This window comes from Trichoderma ghanense (assembly GCF_004382785.1).
Source record: "Trichoderma ghanense strain CCMA-1212 chromosome Unknown scaffold_3, whole genome shotgun sequence".
Lineage (NCBI taxonomy): Eukaryota > Fungi > Ascomycota > Sordariomycetes > Hypocreales > Hypocreaceae > Trichoderma > Trichoderma ghanense.
In genome coordinates, this window is record NW_027395666.1 from 39,299 (window position 1) to 58,968 (window position 19,670).

General features: G+C 53.5%; 9 protein-coding genes across 9 annotated transcripts; 3 read left to right on the top strand and 6 right to left on the bottom strand.

Moving 5' to 3' along the window:
• Nucleotides 1-186: 186 nt before the first annotated feature.
• CCMA1212_003311 (Isoleucine-tRNA ligase) lies at nucleotides 187-3,590 on the top strand (the record flags this gene model as incomplete). The annotated part of the gene is made up of 4 exons (XM_073700663.1): nucleotides 187-261; nucleotides 323-676; nucleotides 739-2,440; nucleotides 2,509-3,590. 4 exons carry the CDS (start codon nucleotides 187-189, stop codon nucleotides 3,588-3,590), a joined length of 3,213 nt encoding a protein of 1,070 aa, XP_073560097.1.
• Nucleotides 3,591-3,749: 159 nt separating this feature from the next.
• CCMA1212_003312 (uncharacterized protein) lies at nucleotides 3,750-4,161 on the bottom strand (the record flags this gene model as incomplete). Its single annotated transcript, XM_073700664.1, has 2 exons — nucleotides 4,008-4,161; nucleotides 3,750-3,926 (listed from the first exon to the last, which is right to left on the bottom strand). The coding sequence occupies exons 1-2, from the start codon at nucleotides 4,074-4,076 to the stop codon at nucleotides 3,750-3,752; spliced, it is 246 nt and encodes an 81-aa protein (XP_073560100.1). The 5' UTR covers nucleotides 4,077-4,161.
• Nucleotides 4,162-4,570: 409 nt separating this feature from the next.
• Nucleotides 4,571-7,740, bottom strand: CCMA1212_003313 (AMP deaminase; the record flags this gene model as incomplete). The annotated part of the gene is made up of 5 exons (XM_073700665.1): nucleotides 4,571-4,877; nucleotides 4,962-6,082; nucleotides 6,148-7,112; nucleotides 7,183-7,578; nucleotides 7,734-7,740. The coding sequence occupies 5 exons, from the start codon at nucleotides 7,738-7,740 to the stop codon at nucleotides 4,571-4,573; spliced, it is 2,796 nt and encodes a 931-aa protein (XP_073560099.1).
• Nucleotides 7,741-8,366: 626 nt separating this feature from the next.
• Nucleotides 8,367-9,704, bottom strand: CCMA1212_003314 (UDP-N-acetylglucosamine transporter yea4; the record flags this gene model as incomplete). The annotated part of the gene is made up of 5 exons (XM_073700666.1): nucleotides 8,367-8,915; nucleotides 8,975-9,318; nucleotides 9,385-9,401; nucleotides 9,463-9,488; nucleotides 9,552-9,704. 5 exons carry the CDS (start codon nucleotides 9,702-9,704, stop codon nucleotides 8,367-8,369), a joined length of 1,089 nt encoding a protein of 362 aa, XP_073560094.1.
• Nucleotides 9,705-10,383: 679 nt separating this feature from the next.
• CCMA1212_003315 (uncharacterized protein) lies at nucleotides 10,384-11,543 on the top strand (the record flags this gene model as incomplete). Its single annotated transcript, XM_073700667.1, has 3 exons — nucleotides 10,384-10,570; nucleotides 10,631-10,902; nucleotides 10,974-11,543. 3 exons carry the CDS (start codon nucleotides 10,384-10,386, stop codon nucleotides 11,541-11,543), a joined length of 1,029 nt encoding a protein of 342 aa, XP_073560093.1.
• A 167-nt stretch (nucleotides 11,544-11,710) lies between these two features.
• Nucleotides 11,711-12,430, bottom strand: CCMA1212_003316 (uncharacterized protein; the record flags this gene model as incomplete). Its single annotated transcript, XM_073700668.1, has 1 exon — nucleotides 11,711-12,430. One exon carries the CDS (start codon nucleotides 12,428-12,430, stop codon nucleotides 11,711-11,713), a length of 720 nt encoding a protein of 239 aa, XP_073560096.1.
• A 417-nt stretch (nucleotides 12,431-12,847) lies between these two features.
• CCMA1212_003317 (Oxygen-dependent coproporphyrinogen-III oxidase) lies at nucleotides 12,848-14,192 on the bottom strand (the record flags this gene model as incomplete). Its single annotated transcript, XM_073700669.1, has 2 exons — nucleotides 12,848-13,867; nucleotides 13,971-14,192. 2 exons carry the CDS (start codon nucleotides 14,190-14,192, stop codon nucleotides 12,848-12,850), a joined length of 1,242 nt encoding a protein of 413 aa, XP_073560095.1.
• Nucleotides 14,193-15,057: 865 nt separating this feature from the next.
• Nucleotides 15,058-16,661, top strand: CCMA1212_003318 (Autophagy-related protein 8; the record flags this gene model as incomplete). The annotated part of the gene is made up of 5 exons (XM_073700670.1): nucleotides 15,058-15,066; nucleotides 15,192-15,356; nucleotides 15,892-16,170; nucleotides 16,316-16,533; nucleotides 16,613-16,661. 5 exons carry the CDS (start codon nucleotides 15,058-15,060, stop codon nucleotides 16,659-16,661), a joined length of 720 nt encoding a protein of 239 aa, XP_073560092.1.
• Nucleotides 16,662-17,406: 745 nt separating this feature from the next.
• On the bottom strand, nucleotides 17,407-19,515 carry CCMA1212_003319 (Maltose permease MAL31; the record flags this gene model as incomplete). The annotated part of the gene is made up of 5 exons (XM_073700671.1): nucleotides 17,407-17,628; nucleotides 17,741-17,831; nucleotides 17,897-18,933; nucleotides 19,048-19,139; nucleotides 19,227-19,515. 5 exons carry the CDS (start codon nucleotides 19,513-19,515, stop codon nucleotides 17,407-17,409), a joined length of 1,731 nt encoding a protein of 576 aa, XP_073560091.1.
• Between the last annotated feature and the right edge of the window lie 155 nt (nucleotides 19,516-19,670).

Below are 19,670 nucleotides of genomic sequence, written 5' to 3' on the forward strand. Positions count from 1 at the left end.
AGGGGCTGCCTCGACGCCCCTCCATTCGAACTTTTGACTCACTCCGGGCCGAACGAAATTCAAGCACTTGAAGCAGTGGGTGGTTGAAATTGTCAGCTTTTCCTTGTGCTTCTTTTTTTTCTGGCGTATCTCAACACATTCTCTCCTCTACTCACTGCACTTTCTTCGAGGAGGGAAACCGGCAACATGTCTATTGATTTCCCAAAGGAAGAGGAGGCCATCATCCAGAGATGGCGCGAGATCGACGCTTTCCATCGCCAAGTATGTCCATGCAAAATCGTTATGCTTCGTTGCTGGTGCGCATTCTGACAAGATCCAATAGCTGGAATTGTCCGCTGGCCGGCCCCCGTATACGTTCTATGATGGCCCTCCGTTCGCTACAGGTCTGCCCCATTACGGGCACCTGCTCGCCTCTACCATCAAGGACATCATTCCCCGATACTGGTCCATGAAGGGTTATCATGTCGAGCGACGATTCGGATGGGATACTCATGGAATCCCAATCGAGCACGAGATCGACAAGAAGCTGGGGATTTCTGGAAAGGCTGCTGTTGAGAAGCTGGGAATTGGAAAGTACAACGAAGAGTGCCGCTCCATCGTGATGCGGTACGCTGCCGAATGGCGCACTACCATCGAACGTTTGGGGCGATGGATTGACTTCGACAACGACTACAAGGTCAGGCTCATCTGAACATTCCTGCACATTGCAAAGAGACGGTTATTAATGTGCTGCCACAGACCATGGACCCGACCTTCATGGAGTCGCTGTGGTGGGTTTTCAAGCAGCTGTTCGACAAGGGACAGGTGTACCAGGGCTACCGAGTGATGCCCTACTCGACAGTCTTGACCACTGCCCTTAGCAACTTCGAGGCAAACCAAAACTACCAAGACGTTACCGATCCCGCCGTTGTTGTGTCGTTCCCCCTGCTGGACGATCCGGACACTCACCTCCTGGCCTGGACGACTACCCCTTGGACCCTGCCCTCACACACCGGTCTCGCAGCCCACCCAGACTTTGAATACCTCAAGATCAAGGACGGCAAGTCTGGAAAGACCTACATCATCCTGGAGAACCTGCTGGGCACTCTCTACAAGGACCCCAAAAAGGCCGATTTCACAAAGGTTGGCAAGATCAAGGGTTCAGAAATGCTTGGGTGGAAGTACAAGCCTTTGTTCGACTACTTCTACGAAGACTTCAAGGATGTAGGCTTCCGAGTCCTCAACGCCACCTATGTTACGGCCGATAGCGGTGTGGGAGTTGTCCACCAGGCACCAGCTTATGGTGAGGACGATTACAACGTAGCCCTCGAGGCGGGCATCATCAACGAGAAGCGCCCCCCTCCTGACCCAATCAACGACACCGGTCACTTTACCGACCGCGTTCCCGATTTCGCCGGAATGCACGTGAAAGAAGCCGACAAGCACATCATCAAGTACCTCAAGCAGGCTGGGCGACTGGTCGTTGAATCTCAGATTCGACACTCTTACCCCATGTGCCCTCGCTCTGATACCCCGCTCATCTACAGGACTGTGCCTTCATGGCTCATTCGCATTCCCGAGATTATCCCCAGTATGCTCAAGAACATTGAGGACTCCCACTGGGTTCCCTCATTCGTGAAGGAGCGTCGGTTCGCCAGCTGGATCCAGAATGCTCGAGACTGGAATGTGGGAAGAAACCGATACTGGGGTACACCGATCCCTCTCTGGGTGAGCGATGACTTGGAGGAGCGCGTTTGCGTGGGAAGCGTTGAGGAACTTCGAGAGCTCAGTGGTTATACTGGAGAGCTCAACGACATTCACCGTGACAAGATTGACCACATCACCATCCCCAGCAAAATGGGCAAGGGCACGCTGAGGCGTGTGGAGGAGGTCTTTGACTGCTGGTTCGAGTCAGGCAGCATGCCCTACGCCAGTCAACACTACCCGTTCGAGAACGTCGAAAAATTCAAGAACTCCTTCCCTGGAGATTTCATCGCCGAAGGCCTGGACCAAACGCGAGGCTGGTTCTACACCTTGCTCGTACTGGGCACACACCTGTTCGGCACTGCACCATTCAAGAACTGTGTCGTAAACGGTATTGTCTTGGCGGAAGACGGCAAGAAGATGTCAAAACGATTGAAGAACTACCCTGACCCCAGCATCGTGATGAGCAAATACGGCTCTGACGCCCTGAGGCTCTACCTTATCAACTCCCCCGTTGTGCGAGCGGAGCCGCTGCGATTCAAGGAGTCTGGAGTAAGAGAAGTCGTCCAAAAGGTGCTGCTTCCGCTCTGGAACAGTTACAAATTCTTCGAGGGTCAGGTTGCGCTCTTGAAGAAGGTTGAGGGAGTGGATTACATGTGGAACGTTGGATTGGAGACTACCAACACGAATGTCATGGACAAGTGGATTCTGGCCAGCTGCCAGAGTCTGCTGAAGTTTGTCAACGAAGAGATGAAAGGTAAGGCTGGAATCCCTCAAATCCCGGTAAATTGCTTTCTGAAGCGTTGCACTAACATATATGTCAAGGCTACCGACTGTACACCGTCGTCCCTCGACTCCTGGAACTCATTGACAACACCACCAACTGGTACATCAGATTCAACCGACGACGTCTCAAGGGAGAAAACGGCCTGAATGATACCCTCCACGCACTCAATGCCCTCTTCGACGTTCTCTTCACTCTCTGCAGAGGATTGGCCCCCTTCACACCTTTCCTGTCAGATACCATCTATCTGAAACTTGTGAAGCACATTCCCAAGGAGCTGCAAGGAGAAGACGCTCGGAGTGTTCACTTCCTGGCCTTCCCGGAGGTCAAAGAAGAGCTGTTCGATGCCGAGGTTGAGCGTAGAGTATCAAGAATGCAGCGTGTCATTGAGCTGGCACGAGTTTCGCGAGAGCGCAGAGGCATTGGGCTGAAGACGCCTCTCCGAACCCTGGTTGTCCTCCATCACGACCAGCAATATCTCGATGACATCAAATCGCTCGAATCCTACATCACCGAAGAACTGAACATCAGGGACTTGGTGCTCACCGGAGACGAGGCGAAGTACAATGTCCAGTACAGTGTCACGGCTGATTGGCCGGTGCTCGGCAAGAAGCTCAAGAAGGACATGGCACGAGTCAAGAAAGCCCTGCCAGGCTTGACCAGTGAGCAGGCGCAGAGCTACCTCACGGAGAAGCACATCATCGTCGACGGCATCCGCCTCGAGGAGGGCGATCTCGTTGTGCGCCGAAGTGTGAAGGAGGACGAGGCCTCCAAGAAGCTGGAAATCAACACCGACAGCGAGTTGCTGACCATCCTGGACTCGGAGATTTACCCTGAACTCGCCGAGGAGGGTCTGGCTAGAGAGATCATCAACAGGGTTCAGCGCCTGCGCAAGAAGGCTGGCCTGCAGCCTACCGACGACGTCAAGATGGAATACCAGGTCCTGTCCGATCCCGAAAACATTGGACTGGAGAAGGTGATGGTTTCGCAGACATCTGCCTTCGAAAAGGTCCTTCGTCGGCCGGTCGAGCAGCGTCAAGAGGGCGCTACGAGCGAGCTCATTGCGGAAGAGGAACAAGAAATTCAGCAGGCCATGCTGCTGCTGCGACTTGTCAAGATTTGAAGATACACCTTAGAACTCCATGTATGCAAAAAAAGAGTCAAATCTAAGTAAAGTAAAGAAGATAAAATAAAATACGAGAGAAAGAATAAAAGAGATTCCCGCACAGTCAAGAATATGTATCAACCTCCGACATGATAAGCATCAACGTTTACACCTTTTTCATTGCGGCCTGTGATGTTTAAGGGAACCATCCTCGGTCAGTGTTCGGCCGAGGTTATAAGGTGGCACATGTCGACTCACCAGATAGCAGTCTTTTAATCTCATAAATTCTCGCGCGCACTTGTCCTTGGTGACGTCGTTATAATCCGCCACGATACATTTCCCATACGCAGTAGCCTAGATGTTATTTTCGGGTCTAATTAGCACTCAGAGGGCTTTTTGACAAATCGTCATAGTCTCGTTTTGCCTGTAGGTTACCTCTACTGAACATTTGGCGACTGCCTTGGAGAGTTTCTGGATGGGGCGGGTGGACGTTTGGGGGGTCATTGTATGTGGGTTATCTCGTGGGGTGCTTTCTTGATAAGATGTGCAGAAGTTTGAGGCGGTGCTGCTGCGAGGTTTGGTAGGGTTGCTGGTTGGAGGATGGGAGAGGGAATGTCGATGCTGAAAGACGCTGAAAGGTTGAAGTTGAGTGTGGATGTGGGGGTTGTTTGATGGGGAGAGCTTTAGCGTTGGTGGAGAAGAAGTGTCTTTCATGTCATTCTGTTGCATGTGCCGATGGCAATTACGTACCTTATATTTCTCTTCCTGTTGATTCTTTCTAGTCGAAATATATCGTGAATAGAACGATTGAACGCTTCTCGAATGGATGAACAGTTCAGATTTATGCAAATTTCAAGAGGATGGCCAAGGAACTATCTGCTGCGCAGAGGGCCGAATGACAGACCAGACGGACAACACACACTGTCAAGACAATACTGCGCTTTCCGAGAACGACATACTTGATTCCTGCTCTTCAATTGCATCAGTGCTTTGCTCAATCACCCGCCCAGCGCCAAGTTCCGCGAACTGCTGTTCCGATGCTCTCGAGCAAGGATGCCCGGGAATATCATGGGATCACTCCCGGTAATGTGGTTCCCCGCCGTGCTGCTGGCGGGCAAAAGAGGCTCTGCTGCGTGGGAGTCGATGAAGGATGGGTGTTCCTTTGGGTCGTCGTCCTTGAGCCCAGCCGCCGTAGCAGCTAGAGAAAGAGGCTTCTTGCCTTCCCTTCGTTCCCCTGCCTCGACGCTTCTTGGTGCATTCGAAGCAGTCTCACTGCCAGCGCCGTATGCGGAATATCGATTCAAGCTGAATGCTCCGAATCAGTACATATACGGCTAATACGCCAAGGGGTGACGAAAGGGGGGAAAGCAGGGACTTCTAATCACTTACATGTCTCTCTCCTGAAGGAGCGTATGGTACCGGAATTCCTCTCTGCGATCCGGTACGTTGGTCTTGGCCACATTGTTCCCGTCCTTGCCTGGCTTCTCGAAATCTTGTCCCAGCCACTGCTGCTTGATGGCCTTTTCATAGCCGCTCTGCTTCACCGAGTTCTTGGCCAGCTCGCACATATCGACCGGGCTCAACTTATATATCTGGGCAGCCACGGCATACTCCTCGATCAGGGGCTCCTTAGTGAAGGCAAACTGCAGCGGATCGTCCGTGGACAAGGAGACGTTCAGGCCACGCTTGAAATACTGATAAAAGGGATTGCGCTCATAGGCCAGGAATAACGCGTTGTTGCTCAGAGGCGACATGGCGATTCCGATTTGCTCGAGATAGAAGACGTATTGGAGCAGAGGCACTTTCCGCAGCAGCAAGCCATGGCTGATGCTATGGCAGCACAATGCTGCCACGGCCAAGTGTTCGCTATCGCCGGCCTCCCCACAGTGAGGCCGTAGAACAAAAGTGTTAAAGCCGCGACTCCGCCGGAAGTGATTCAGCGAGGTCATGTTGGCATACAAGAAGTAGATCCAGTAGCTATACGGAGGATTCTGCGTCGTGTCCCAAGCCCTGGGCACGGGGAATTTCTTAAAGAGCCGTCTTTCGACCTTGCTCTCATCATCGACGCCGTCGAAGCCGATGACACGTTGGAGGAAGATATGGAGCTTCCGATGACGTGAGGGATCTCTTGTGGCTTCGAAGAGTGGTTGGAAGATGTTGCGCACAACTTGCTCAAAGGTATCCATCAACCCGCTTGCCTTATACACGTCGTAAAGGCGAGGGATCTGGACCAGCCACCGAACGTTGTGAGAAAAGAGCTTGTTGTCCACAACCCAGGCCGCAAGCTTATCCCACTCATCGATGGACTTGCCGTAGACGGATATGCGCCATTCGACCATCTGGTATTTACTAGACTCCAAGTCGGCTATCACCTCTTTCGTTATGTCGGCCAGGTAACGCCCATGCATGAAGTTGTCAGTCTTGAGGAAGATCGTCCTCAGGCGCGACTCGCCAATAGGATTGTACTTGAGGTTGAATTTATCGAACCGATGAAAGGAATCAATGTGTGCCTAGCCAGTTAGCATGCCGTTATATAAAGACACATGCCGCCGGGTGACTCAAGGCTGCAACTCACATGCATATCGAGAGTGTCTATGCTCAAATCATATGCTGTCAGGTTGATGCTGGCGAAGACCTCTGCAAGGGTGAGATATTTGCCATCTCGAAAGAGCACGACTTCGTTGGGGGACTTCTTCATTTTACTCTTGATGAATCGTAACAGATGCTTTTGGTTCATGCAGGCCGAGTGGTGGACGTGTGTATCGACCTTTCTGACGTTGTAGAAATCGCGATGCGGCACCTTTTTGCTATCGGCAGTCTCCTGATACTCATTAAGGAGAGCATAAAGGTTGAATTTGCCTTCTAGATACTGGAGCCGACGAAAGGCAAAGCTTTTGCTGGGACCATCCGAAGAAACTCTGATAATCTCCTCCAGATCCATATAGAATTCTCGGATAGTAGGCACGCGTATGGCGGGAGTCTTACTGGCCGGGGTGTCGAAAACTTGATAGACTCCTTCGCTATCGAGCTCGAAAGTCATCTCACTAGTGCCTGGCAAAGGAAGCAAATCGTCTAGGTAGAAGTCATCTCCAATACTGTGGCCAGACTTTCTTCTTCTTCGTATAGGCCTCTTCTGTCCGGAGACATCTGTCGATGAGCCTACACCTTGCTTCCCGGTCTCATCGGAGACATGACTGTGACTCGGGATCCAAGCGGGCTCGGGGGGAGGAGGGTATATTTCCCATCCAGGGGCATCTTTGGGGTTGTCGTGTGGACCTTGAGATGAAATAGCGATGTACTTGCGCCTCGTGTCAACTATTCGTTGAATTAGTTTGGAGATAGCAACCAGCTCAGCTGTGATGTGAGGCTCAGTGTCAAAGAGTGCATTCCCTGGCAATCCAGCAGAGGGGTCATTGGCGACCTTTGCTTCGTTGAGGATGCAGCTAGCATCAGTGCTATTAGCCTTGGGCAGATGTGATGGACTGAAGGGATTTGCTGATCCAAAGGGCTTGAAGGGCATATCTACGGCATCTGGCGTTTCTGGTGGTAGTAGCATGATTAGCAGTCCGATTCCCCTTGGCATGCTGCGCAGACAGGATTGACTAATCACCATCTGGATCAAGAACCAGTGAATCAGCCCCGTACTCTGTAGCCGGGCGAGATCCCGCGAAGATAAGCGGGCTTTCGAATGGAGTTGCCTGAGGCCATGGAGAGTTTCCACCCCGCGACCGCTGGTAGAACAGCTTTGCCTCCGTCTGTGTCATCTGAAGCTCCGCGACGGCGTCATAGAAAGTGGTGCGTTCTTCAAAGTCACGTAGCAGCATGCCATCCTCAAGGCGTTCTCCGTGGCCCATAAGGGACGCTGAATGCTCTCCATGATCGACTAGGCCACTGGTAGCTGGTCCTTCGTCGTCGCCTTCGTCTCTGGTACGGACCGGGAGAGACAAGCCGCCGCTCCCATGTAAGTCGTGGTCTACGTCAAAGCGGTTAGAAACAGTGGTTGGAACTGACCACGCAGAGGAGCATCGTATCAAAATGGAAGAGCGGAAGATGGCCCTGTTTTACAAGGATTCCTATCGCAGCCTCATCGTGTGCTTGGTGCAGCTGTGCAGCTGTTGTAGCTGCCAAACAAAAGGCACCCGTTTCCAGAGATGGACTTACCAGCCATAGTAGCCTTTATTCTAGGATTTCCGCACCACGATGAGCAAAAGCAGAGCGATGCCTGCGTTGAGGGAGTCAACAAAGCGGAGGGATGAATAAGGTTACACGGCAAGATCTAGGCCCAAAGGCTGGAAAGGCGTCTCAAGGCGTTAGTAGGCGTGGAAAGGCGTCTCGTGGCAGCCAGGCAGAAGAGAGCTAGTCCGTGGCGGGGCTAGGGCACCCTGAATAGGATTAGCGGCGTGCTGCTTGGCATGAGTCTGGAGTACCTGGTACTTTAGATCTGATGTGCATCAACTCTTTCAGGTACAATCTAGATCTGGAGGTGCCTACAGAGTGTCATGCCTGCATTCAGCATCTCTGCAAGAGTCAACGACAAGTCTTCTCTCGGATTGAGAACAAGTGCTTGTTTAACTGAGTAGGAGCTGCTCATCGTGTTATTGAGTTGGATGTACGACTCTGTACTCTGTATTCTGTACTCTATATGCGAGATCCATCTAATGAACAGTTCTGCTCTAGATCTTCGAGAACTGCTAGACCGTCTTCGTACTCTAATCGACATGGTTCTATGAACAAGAGAAGCGCCTCCCTCCCAAGCCGAAAAATGCCGATTTGAAAGGGAGAACTCAATCAATGTCAAGCCTTCTTCTTTTCCTCTGACACAGCCGGTTTCGGGGCAACGCTGTAGAGGCCCGCGGCTCCAAACACCACGGCTGCACTAAAAAGAGTACTGCCCGTTAAAGTGTTGCCAAACAGCCAGATGCTCAGCAACAGGCTTACGAGCTTCCGAATGCTCAGGATAATCGTGACGGTGAGTGCAGATGCGTTCGCCGCAAGGAGGTTTACCCCTCGAATGCAGGCATACTGCGTCAGCACGTTGGCCCCGAGATAGGCCAGCTGGGACGGGACTCGTACGGGCTGCATCGGCGCAGCAAACGGTATGTACAGTTCAAGAGGCGTGCTCTTGCTTAGCACGAGTAGATTGCGCCACATGGAGGGCGCAAAGGGCAGAAACAACGGCAGCGACAGGATATGGGAGTAGAAGAGGTTCTCTTTCCACTGCGGCCCGTACTTGCGGTACGTTGCCTCGGTATACAGGCCCATGATAGCCGAAAGAACTTGAGCCACGAAGATGATCACGAGCCCGGGATTGAACACAGGGTCGGCACCGTCGTCACTCGATTTCTGCGTAGCTTGTTAGGACGAGGACCGTGACACCAGTGGCAACGTGGCAAGCTAGCTACCTTGTCTTTGGAATCGGACCAGGCGGCGAGACTGACGCCGATGCTCAATAGAAATACTGCGAAGACCTGGACGCGGGAATACGTCTTGCCGTAAAGGTAGCCAGCAGCCATGGTCGTTATGCTACCTCCAGATCGTAGGATTATGTGCACCGGCACGGATATGTTGTAGCTAAAGGCATGGTTGTTCAACACGTTGATGCTGAAGAAGAGCAGGATATTGACGAGCCAGCGGCGAAGCGGGACGACATTCGGAGTCACGAAGAAGGGCGGCCGTGTCCTGTCGAATTGCGCAATGTAACCAGTGATGGCGATGAACAGGAACTGAACAAAGGTGACGAGCGTTCCTGTGTGGATAAGCGCATGGTTGGAATCGATCGTCTATGGGAGAGGGCGTGCGAGTGCAGGTATACCGTTGGCGGGCTCGAAGCTATGGGAGGCTGTAGTTAGCGATTGAAGTCTGCATTGGCCGAAAGGCTTTGCTTACTTACTTGATGATTGCCTCGAGAGCATAGACCTGCAGTAGGACGCCGTTCAGTCACGCGAGCACCGTCAATTGCGCTGGAAAAGAGCACCTTACGTTGGAGCAGCATCCGCCAAAGATCAAGACTGTCATCACCGCCGTGGCAAACAGGGTCGAGCCGCTGTCGACGGCGAAGCGGCGCACCACATTTGCCAAGCTCGGCGACTGCGCACCCTTGGCCGGTGTCAGTTTGGTGGGAGGAGGCTCCATTGCGTCTCTGCTTGTCGAGGCGTCGTTGTGCCGTCTCGAGTAGACAACTTTTGTATCGACATGCGGCTACGAACGCTTCAGCTAGTAAAGCTATATATAGCACAGCATTTATGCAGCTCTATATGCATAACAGCAGAAAGAAGCATAATATCCTTTAAGAGTTATTAATATACAAAGAATCATAGTATAAATATATAATTATTATAATAATAGTTATTATAAGTATAAAACTATTTAAAAAATTATTTTTTATTNATAACTATTGATATAATATTAAAAAAAAATCTAAATATACTTAGATTACTATCTCAGTCGTATGATATGTATAAACTTCAATATTATATAACTGCTCTGATATGATAGAACTGATACTAATATCAGCTTAGTGCGTTGGTGTTCTAGCTCCCTGGAGGGGTAGGTGCCGCCAGTAGAATGACGGAACGCAGCGACGTAAGTCGGATAGGTACCTAATTGCTTCTTTGGCGATTCCACCGTCAAGCAGACCACCTACCACGACCACGACCTCCAACCGCCAAACCAATCCTTGTGGTTCCTGGTGCTCTCGCCTGCCAACGAATCGCCGCGAATTGCTCTCCCTCTGCTTCTTCCCACTCTGAACCGAGCATCAACCTCCCACCTTTACCTTACTCGAGAACGATCCAGTCCTCAGCTTGCCACGATGCCGACCACCACCGCGGAAACGCTCTCGCTGGTGACTAGAAACGTCTCCGTCGCTCCGCTCGTCCTCCTCTCCGCCGTCGACCACTACAACCGAACAGTCACCAGCAAGACAAAGAGGCGGGTGGTCGGTGTTCTGCTCGGCCAGAATGACGGCAAGAATGTGAGGGTGTCCAACAGCTTCGCAGGTACGTCCGGATTTTGCACGCAATAGCTGCATCTTACAGCCAGCTAATGCCCTTGCCCAGTTCCTTTCGAGGAGGACGAAAAGGACCCTTCAGTATGGTTCCTGGACCACAACTACGTCGAGTCGATGAACGACATGTTCAAGAAGGTGAACGCGCGGGAGAAGCTGGTGGGGTGGTATCATTCGGGACCGAAGCTGCGTGCCTCTGATCTGGAGATCAACGAGCTGTTTAAGCGCTACACGCCCAACCCGCTGCTGGTCATTATCGATGTCCAGCCGAAGGAGTCGGGCGTGCCGACCGATGCGTACTTTGCGGTCGAGGAGATCAAAGATGTAAGTTGCTCTCTAACGCACCAGAAGACGGGACAGGGACTGATGATTGTGTCCTCTCTCCTTCGCCATAGGATGGAACGACGACTTCCCGAACGTTTGTCCACACACCGTCCATCATCGAGGCCGAGGAAGCAGAGGAAATCGGAGTCGAGCACCTGCTACGGGACATCCGTGACGTCGCTGTTGGCACCTTGTCCACGCGCGTCACTAACCAGCTCCAGTCGCTCCAAGGGCTGCATCTCCGGCTACGAGACATTGGAGCCTATCTCCAGAAAGTCCTCGACGGCCAGCTCCCCGTCAACCACGCGATTCTCGGCAACCTGCAAGACGTCTTCAACCTTCTCCCCAACCTCTCCACGCCAGAAGACGACAGCAAGACGGGAAGCCACGAACTATCACACGCCATGAGCATCAAGACCAACGACCAGCTGATGGCCATCTACCTTAGCAGTCTGATACGCGCCATCACAGCGTTCCACGATTTAATAGAGAACAAGATCCAGAACCGACAGCAGCAGGACGAGAAGGAGACGAAGAAGGACGAGGCGAAGGATAAGGACGAGAAGAAGGATGCGGCCGCCACCACCGCAAACGGAGAGTCCAAGGAGAGCAACGATAAAGAAAAGCCCAAAAAGAAGTAAGGAGTGGGAAAAGCGACTCTGACGTCTCCTGAATCTGGAGGCGAGGCAGTGGTTGGAGTAATAAACGAACTATTGTTTACACAAGTTTGGTGGCAGCAGACCGCTAGGCTAAAAATCAACTCAAATAGACATTTGGGAATCCTCCTTTCTCTCATTGCAGAGGCGTATTAGAAGCCTCCAATCATCGCAGCCAACTCTTCCTTTGTTGTATATTTATCCCGGACATGGCCCGTAGATGTCTTCCATTTCTCCGCCAGCAAGCACGCGAGAAGGTGTTTACAGCACGGAAAGTCATCAAGCGAAGCCAGTTCCAAACCGCCCAGCCGCAAAGGTGCCGCAGAGCCCTGGAAAGGTCGCTGATCTTTGTTCTTTGCATCGTAATGGGAATATGCATCGAGAGCGAAGCCTCCGCAAGAGCAATTCCATGCGTCAAGATGCACAGCGTAGGTCCTCGTCCTCAGCGGCGCGTGTCGTCTGCGTCTGGAGGTAATCGAGGCGGCGGATTGGACCGCGTACATGTGCATCCGGCCTGTGATGTCCGGTTCTTGCCCGAGGCTCGTAGATTGTTCAGTTGTAGATTCAGACTCTTCATCAACGGTGGTATGCGGCTCTGCTGACATTTGCTGCCCATCCGCCACGATGAGACGACTGACGAGCCCCCGATCGAGCAAATCCAGGGCTGGCAGGAGGAGATTCGGGAAGATGACGTGGAGCGTCAATAGTTGCCGTCGCCAGTTGGAGTGTTGGGCAAACGAGGGCCTGGCTGCGCTCGCCTGGGAAGCAGCATCGGCGGTGCCCGTAACGTCGCTTCCTGTCGGGAGGGGCGATGGTGGGACAAGAGCCGCAAAGACTTGACGGTGGGGTGGGAGATGCTCCTCGTCTCCCATTGTCCCTTTGGAGATGCCGCCTCGCAGTAGGTATGTGAGTGAGAGTTTGTCTGCCTGCTGGGAGGACTTGGCTGTCACGAGGCGGCTCTCGTGCTGAATATGCTACGAACGGCGTTCATTGGTCGTGGCCTGTTAGCAATCTGTTGTTGCGAAGATCCATGACCTCCCGGCTTTGAAGAAAAAGTGTGTGAGAAACCGGAGGAAATTGTGTTCTGTGCATCATTTGGAGGAGCCAAGTTTACGAATGAGGAGTGTTGAGAAAATATCACTAATTCCTCTTAAACCGTCCCTTTTAGTCTATTCTAGCAACTACATGTTTGAATTGCCCTTTCTTGTCCTTTTTTTTTTTTTATCTATTCCGCTACAACTACAAAATATACTGCAAAATACGTATGATGTTATACAGGAATATGCCGTTTACACCCACTCCTTGGGCTCCTTCAGCACGTCCACCAGCCTCTGCTCCCTGCTCTTGGGCTCCGGCTCGTACATGTACTTCCAGCTTGCCGTCAACGGCAAGCTCATGAGAATGCTCTCGACTCGTGATCCGGGCGTGTTCAGCCCAAAGGCCGTCCCTCGGTCGTGGACCAGGTTGAACTCGACGTACTTGCCTCTGCGGATCTGCTGCCACTCCTTCTCCTTTGCGTCATAGGGCATGTCCTTGCGCTTCTCGAGGATGGGGATGTACGACGGCAAAAACGCCTTGAGGCAGTCCTGAACGAACGCAAAGGTGTTCTCCTGATCGCGCTCTGTCTCGTCGAGGTCGTCAAAGAAGATTCCGCCCACGCCGCGGCACTCACCGCGATGCTTGTTGAAGAAGTACTTGTCGCACCACTTCTTGAACCGAGGGTAGTACGTCTTGTCGTGGGAGTCGCAGGCCTCCTTGATCGTCTTGTGGAAGTGGATGGCGTCCTCGTCGAAGAGGTACGACGGCGTCAGGTCGCAGCCTCCTCCGAACCACCACGCCTGGGATGTACCGTCGGGATTGGCCGTCTCAAAGTATCGGTAGTTGAGGTGCACCGTAGGGGCCATGGGGTTGTACGGGTGCAGTACCATGCTCAGACCGGCGGCAAAGAACTCCAAGGACTCGACATTGGGGTCGAGGTTCTTGTGATTCTCGCGCATCTTCATGATGGCAGGCTTGGGCAGTGATCCGTAGACGACGCTGACACCAACGCCGGCCTTTTCGAACACGTTGCCCTCCTGCAGCACGCATGTGATGCCGCCGCCGCCATTGGGCCGTGTCCACTCGTCTTTTCGAAACTTCTTTCCGTCGATGCGCTCCAGTTCCTTAACAATGATCTGCTGCTGCTCTTTGATGAACTTTTCCATCCGCAGGCGCATGGGCGACTCCTCGGTGACAGCCGCCTCTCTCTTCTTCTGTTCGTCCTTCTCGGCGAGGGTTGAAACGTCAAGCTTCGCAGGTTCCGCCGTTGACTAGCAGGACAAAGAAGGGAGACACGTGTAAGCTGAGTTCGGTCTTTGTTACGCTTCTGGAAGCATAGACAGTGTCTCCCCGGGCCTGGCGTGAAAAACTCACCAAGCTGTAGGCCAAGGGAGCCGCGACGCCAATTGCGGCGGCTGCGAGCCAGATGGCTGCCGAGGACGAGCCTCCGAAGCTGGCGGGAGCTCGACGGCTGCCTGAAGCAGTGGATGCCCATCGGCTGAGGGTCAATTGGCCTCTGGGAGCCCTTGCTGAACACAGGCGAACCTGCGAGGCCACGCGCTGAACATAGCGAGTGGCAGCCGAGGGCGCGGCCATGGCGGGGGGGTTTCACACGGTGATGGGAACAAAGAAACGAAATGCTGGACCTGGACTGAAGCGCCCGACAAAGACGGGAGACGCTGGTTTTATGAAGACACCGCCTCAGGCGTCAGCCGGAGAAGGAGAATTTTCGAGTCTTGGATATTCGTTGAATTGGGCAATTAGCCCCTCCACCAATCGAGCCACCGGCTTCTTGGTGGCGTGTTCGGCGGTTGACATCTTCCCACGCAAAAGTCATGCTTCGGCCGGATCATGGTTCGTCGGCACAAGCTCGGATCGGGCGATGTCAGCGGAAACCATCTGAGCGGAGCGTCTTACCGTCACGGCTCGATGAGTTTGGATGGAGACGTTGGACGAAAGAAGGAAGAAAGCTTTGATTCTGAACCTGAAAGAGAATTGGAAATAGAACAAGGCTTCTTGGTTCTGGAACTGCAGAGCAGACAAGGCACGGACATTACTACAACGAACGTTCTTTCATTGCGCTGATGCGTGAACAAGTGCTGCTCTGAAACGCATTCATCTTGCAATGCCTCTTTGGCATCTTCTCAAAGATGTTCTAGCTCTGTTCCGCCAGTGCTTTGCGTGAATCATGTTGCACCAACGCAGACGTTCTGGAAGTTCAAGTTCCAAGAACTGCATCTTCCAGAAGAGCTCACCCTTGTTCACGGTGAATGCGAATACGGTGCCAGACAAGCGTTGCATCAGCTCCAGCGATCGGCCAGGCAGAGCGGGAGCACTCGAGTTCTTTCGTAATCTTTGTCCCTTGCATCAGTTCAAGTTGTGGCTGGTGCTCGCTCTGTTCCTCGGGGAGCAGAGGTACCTCTTACCCGCAGTCGTCGGTACTTCCGCCATGGAGACGGGAATGCCAAAGGTACTAACCCGCGCCAGACGCAGACCTGCCTGGTGATGGGGTTGACTCGGTGCTGGGCACCACAAAGGGTCCAGCAGCTGATCATGTGGCCCGCGGTGACAGGTACCTGGCCAACTTACCTGCAGTACTCTGCTAAAGATGGAGCCCTCGGCGGTGCTGCGGGAGCTGCAAGGTGCTTTGTGCCATACAGTGACGCTGCGGCGCTGCACTGTGGGACTGTGTGCTGGAGACTGTGCCCGCGCGCGGAGGAGGTACCCGGGGGAGCTGCCGCCCTTGCGAGCAGTGCCAAGGTACCTCAGGTACTCGCCCCGTACGCGTGTGGACTCGGAGCTCCTGCTGCGGCTGGCACCTCGAGTCGTTGCACGCCCCGTACCCTGGATGTACCTTGCGGGTTGATTCACCGCGTCCCGCATCGCCCTTTGAGCTCTAGCGCCTCCCTCCGCCCAAGGCATCAGTGCGAGCTTGCGCTGCGTTCAGCAAACAAGAGTGACCTTCAAGGGTGACAGGGCGACAAAGGTGACAAAAGCCAGGCACACAAAGAGCAGCACCAGCTGGAAGAGAGAGAGAGAGGCGTCACTGCCTGCCTGCGCCTCTTGCCTTTGCCTTACTGTACCTTGTTCAGGCCTTGCCTTGTCTGGCCACCGCCTTGTTCAGTCCAGTCATCGGGCCAGAGTCACTGGGTCACTCACCCCTCTCCCACGTCGTCACCAACCGACGCCTGCTATTAAACCTAACCCGAGCCTCGACATCATTTCTGCATCCCCTACATCCCTCAATCCCTTTTCCCTCATCGATTCCCCTTTTTCATCTCTTGCATCTCTCCAGACAACGCCAGCTTCGAGAGAGCCGCTCACCGCAGTCGCCCGATCTATCCGCCTCTTATCTATCGCTGAGAGTCCGCCCTTTACATCGCCCGTCGCTGCCGCCATCGCAGTCCACCAGCCGCACTCCGACGCTTTGCTCCCTCATCGCCGAACAAGACTCCCAACCCCTTCGCCTCCAAACATCGCCAAGATGCGTAGCAAGTTCAAGGACGAGCACCCCTTCGAGAAGCGCAAGGCCGAGGCCGAGCGCATCCGACAGAAGTATTCCGATCGCATTCCTGTATGTCGTCACCTGCTGTCTCCGCCCCCTTCCCTCGTTCCATTTGTCACTACCAGAACCCAAACGAAGCAACACGCTCCCATCCGCTTGATGCGGCTACCCTTTTGATGCTCGACGGCTGACCGAGTCTCTTTTATCTCTACAGGTCATCTGCGAAAAGGTCGAGAAGAGCGACATCGCTACCATCGACAAGAAGAAGTACTTGGTCCCCGCGGACCTGACAGTAGGCCAGTTTGTCTACGTCATCCGCAAGAGGATTAAGCTTTCTCCCGAGAAGGCCATCTTCATCTTCGTGGATGAAGTCCTTCCCCCCACCGCTGCTCTCATGAGCAGCATCTACGAGGAGCACAAGGATGAGGACGGGTACGAGTGCCATCTATGACCCCCCCCCCCCCCCCCCTGCGTGAACCTGATCATGTTTGGCTAACATTCGACTCTCCAGCTTCCTGTACATCACCTACTCCGGCGAGAACACCTTTGGTACCGCATAAACACCGAGGCGATACTGGGGATCATTCCAAGCCGATGAGGCTGATGCTGGCGTTCTGGTCGTTGGGCTTATACTCTTTTCGATTGATGGGGGGAACTACGGGAGCTTTGTGATATTGCGAATTCGTTGTTTTCAGGCAAGAAGGGTCAAGTTGAAGCAGGATGCCGAGGCATCTCCTCTCAACCCACATTCGTCGCACGCCTTGTTTGCCGGGAGAATGACCAGTGCCGCGAGAAAGGAGGAATGAGCGGCTTTCACGTGTAGGAAGCCAGGCGGCGTATCAGTCGTTACGGCCTCTTCTACGTTGGATCGTTTTGCTCTCGCCTTTGCTCGACGCACCTATGCCTGTTTCTGTCCTATTTTTTTTTCTTAGTCGATGCAATCACAGAGGATAATCTTAGCATATCCACCAATAGATGTTCCGCCCTACCCCTATAACCCCCTTGCGTGCTCTAACTCCTTCCGCGATGTATCTGTGAAGCGGGAAACAAGGAGAAGCATGGAAACAAGACATTATGATTTTGTAGATCAGGTGTTATCATTGGCATGAGCATCGTGAAGGGCTCACATGGTATTATATACGTTCCAGCAACCCAAGGTTGTAGTTATCCAACGAAAGATGCGCTCCCCCCTCGCCCTCCCAGGTTCATTAATAGTCATTATACAGGTTATAAAAAGTCATAAAAAAAAAAAAAAAAAAAAAAAAAAAAAAAAAAAAAAAAAAAAAAAAAAAAAAAGAGGAATGCTCAAACAAATGAAACCTTTTCAACATGCGTCTTCATGATGCCATCGTACTGGTGCATGACCTTTTCGTCAATGGACTCGTGGAACACGTCCACCTTTGTGGAGGCAAACTTGCGCGCAGGAATCTTCTTCTCGAAGAGCACGTCGAGCTCGGCAAAGGTGCGGCCGCGGGGCTCGGGGAGGCGGAAGTAGGTGTACACGATGCAGCAGAAGCAGATTCCGCCCTGAGAGAAACGGCAAGAGTTAGTCACGTTGAGCCTTGTAGTAAAAGGCCTCGGGCCTTGCGGTATAAATTAAAAGGGGAGAGATTGATGGTGGGGGCGGGGAGCTTCTTACCCAGAAGAATCCGGTGTAATTGCTCCAGTTCCAGGCCGTGGGGTTCAGCATATATGGCGTCAAGACGTTGGTGATGATGCCCACGATGTTGCTAGACGAAGAGTGTTAGCAGTCTGATACGTTTCGATGCAGGAACAAGAGGGTATATAAGCTTACTAAAGGTTTCGTGCCAGCACGACAGTCTTAATCTGCAGCCTGCGGGACGACAGCTCGCCGACGAGGGAGTAGCACACGGTGCCGACGGTGAGCTGGTAGAAGAGGGCCCAGACAACCATGATGCTTCCGGTGGCGAGCGAGCCCTCTCTCCTGTGAGACTCGGGGACCAGGCCCAGGAAACCCAGGATGAAGAGCATGCTGCACAGGCCGCAGAGGCCGTAAAGGTACAGGGAGCGACGGCCGATGCCCATCGTCATCAGGCCCCAGGCGCCAAAGACGCCGACCATGTTGATGGCGTACTGGCCGAGGGCGAACGAGTACGAGTCCTTGGTGGACAGGCCGGCCTGCTGCAGGAAGTAGGTGGAGTAGTTGGAGAAGGCGTTGCCGCTGAGGTTCTGAATGGCCCAGGTCATGCACACAATCTCGGTGCGGCGCCGGTCGACGCCCTTGAAGCAGTCCCAGTACGTGGCGCCGGCCGTCATCTTCTCCTCGAGGGCGGTCGTGTGGACCATCATGGCCACCGTCTCGTCGGCGTCAAAGTCGGTCTCGCGGTTCAGGCTGGTCAGGCGGAGCAGCGACTTCTTGGCCTCCTCGGCCTTGCCGCGGCGGACGAGCCACCAGGGAGACTCGGGGGCGAAGTAGATGGCGATGAAGAGCGGGAGCGGCCACATCCACTGCAAGCCGTAGGGGATGCGGTACGCCCACTGGTCGTTGCGCTTCAGCATTCCGTAGATGACGCCGATGCCAATCTCCTGGCCGAGGCCCCAGCAGAAGTTGACGTAGGTGGTCAGGTATCCTCGCAGGGCCACGGGGCAGACCTCGGAGGCGTACGTGACGGTGATTGTCTGGAAGATGCCCCACGGGATGCCGCACAGGATCTCGGCGACCAGCAGCGTCTGGACATTGGGTGCGGTGAAGAAGATGGTTGTGAAGGCGGCAACCAGGACGAGACAGCCCATGACCGTTTTTCTGTACCCGAATCTCTCAGAGACGAATCCGTTGATGAAGAGGCCAATGATTTCGCCAACCGTGGCACCCTGTTGTTTGACCAAATTGTCAGCTCCAGATCCTGCTCGAATGTCCATTGAGAAGGCTATGGGGTCGCGAAGCCCTGACAAATGCAGTGGGAAAGGGGGAAAACATGGACTTACATTGCTCAAGCCAGACTGCCATCTGGCGGGAACTTGGTACGTGCCGTCCGGGTACAGCTCGCCGTATTTCTCATTGAATTGAGGAAAAGCATCTGGCAGGCGAGTCAGACAATGTCAGGTAAAGCGCAAGGTCTGGAGGTGAACAAGGCCGAGCCGCCAAAGTGCCGGGAGACGCTTACAGAAGTTGTTGACGAGACAGACGTCGTAGCCTTCCATGACAATGCAGGTGGAGATGATGATGCTCCACGCAATGGCCTTGGGGTACAGCTTGATGCCCTGGAGCAGGGTCATTGACTGTTCCTTGGCAGCGGCAGCCCGGGCGCTCTCAATGACCAAGCGCTGGTCCTGGGAGAAGCCGCCTCCCTCGCCATCGACGTCCAGGACGCCGCCGGTGGTGACATCTTTGGACGTTTGGACGTCGACATCATCCGGAGAGGCAAGCTCCTTCTCAATGCCGGAGGAAGCCATGGTGAGAAGCGGGTGGCGCGAAGACGGAGCAAAACTAGAGGAGCAAAAGGGTCACAGGCCAAAAGAAAGAGAAAAAGGAATATCACAAGAACATCAGGATGCCCCGGTGTTGTGTGTGGTCCACGCTCTTCACAGCAAAGTGGGCTGGAACGGAG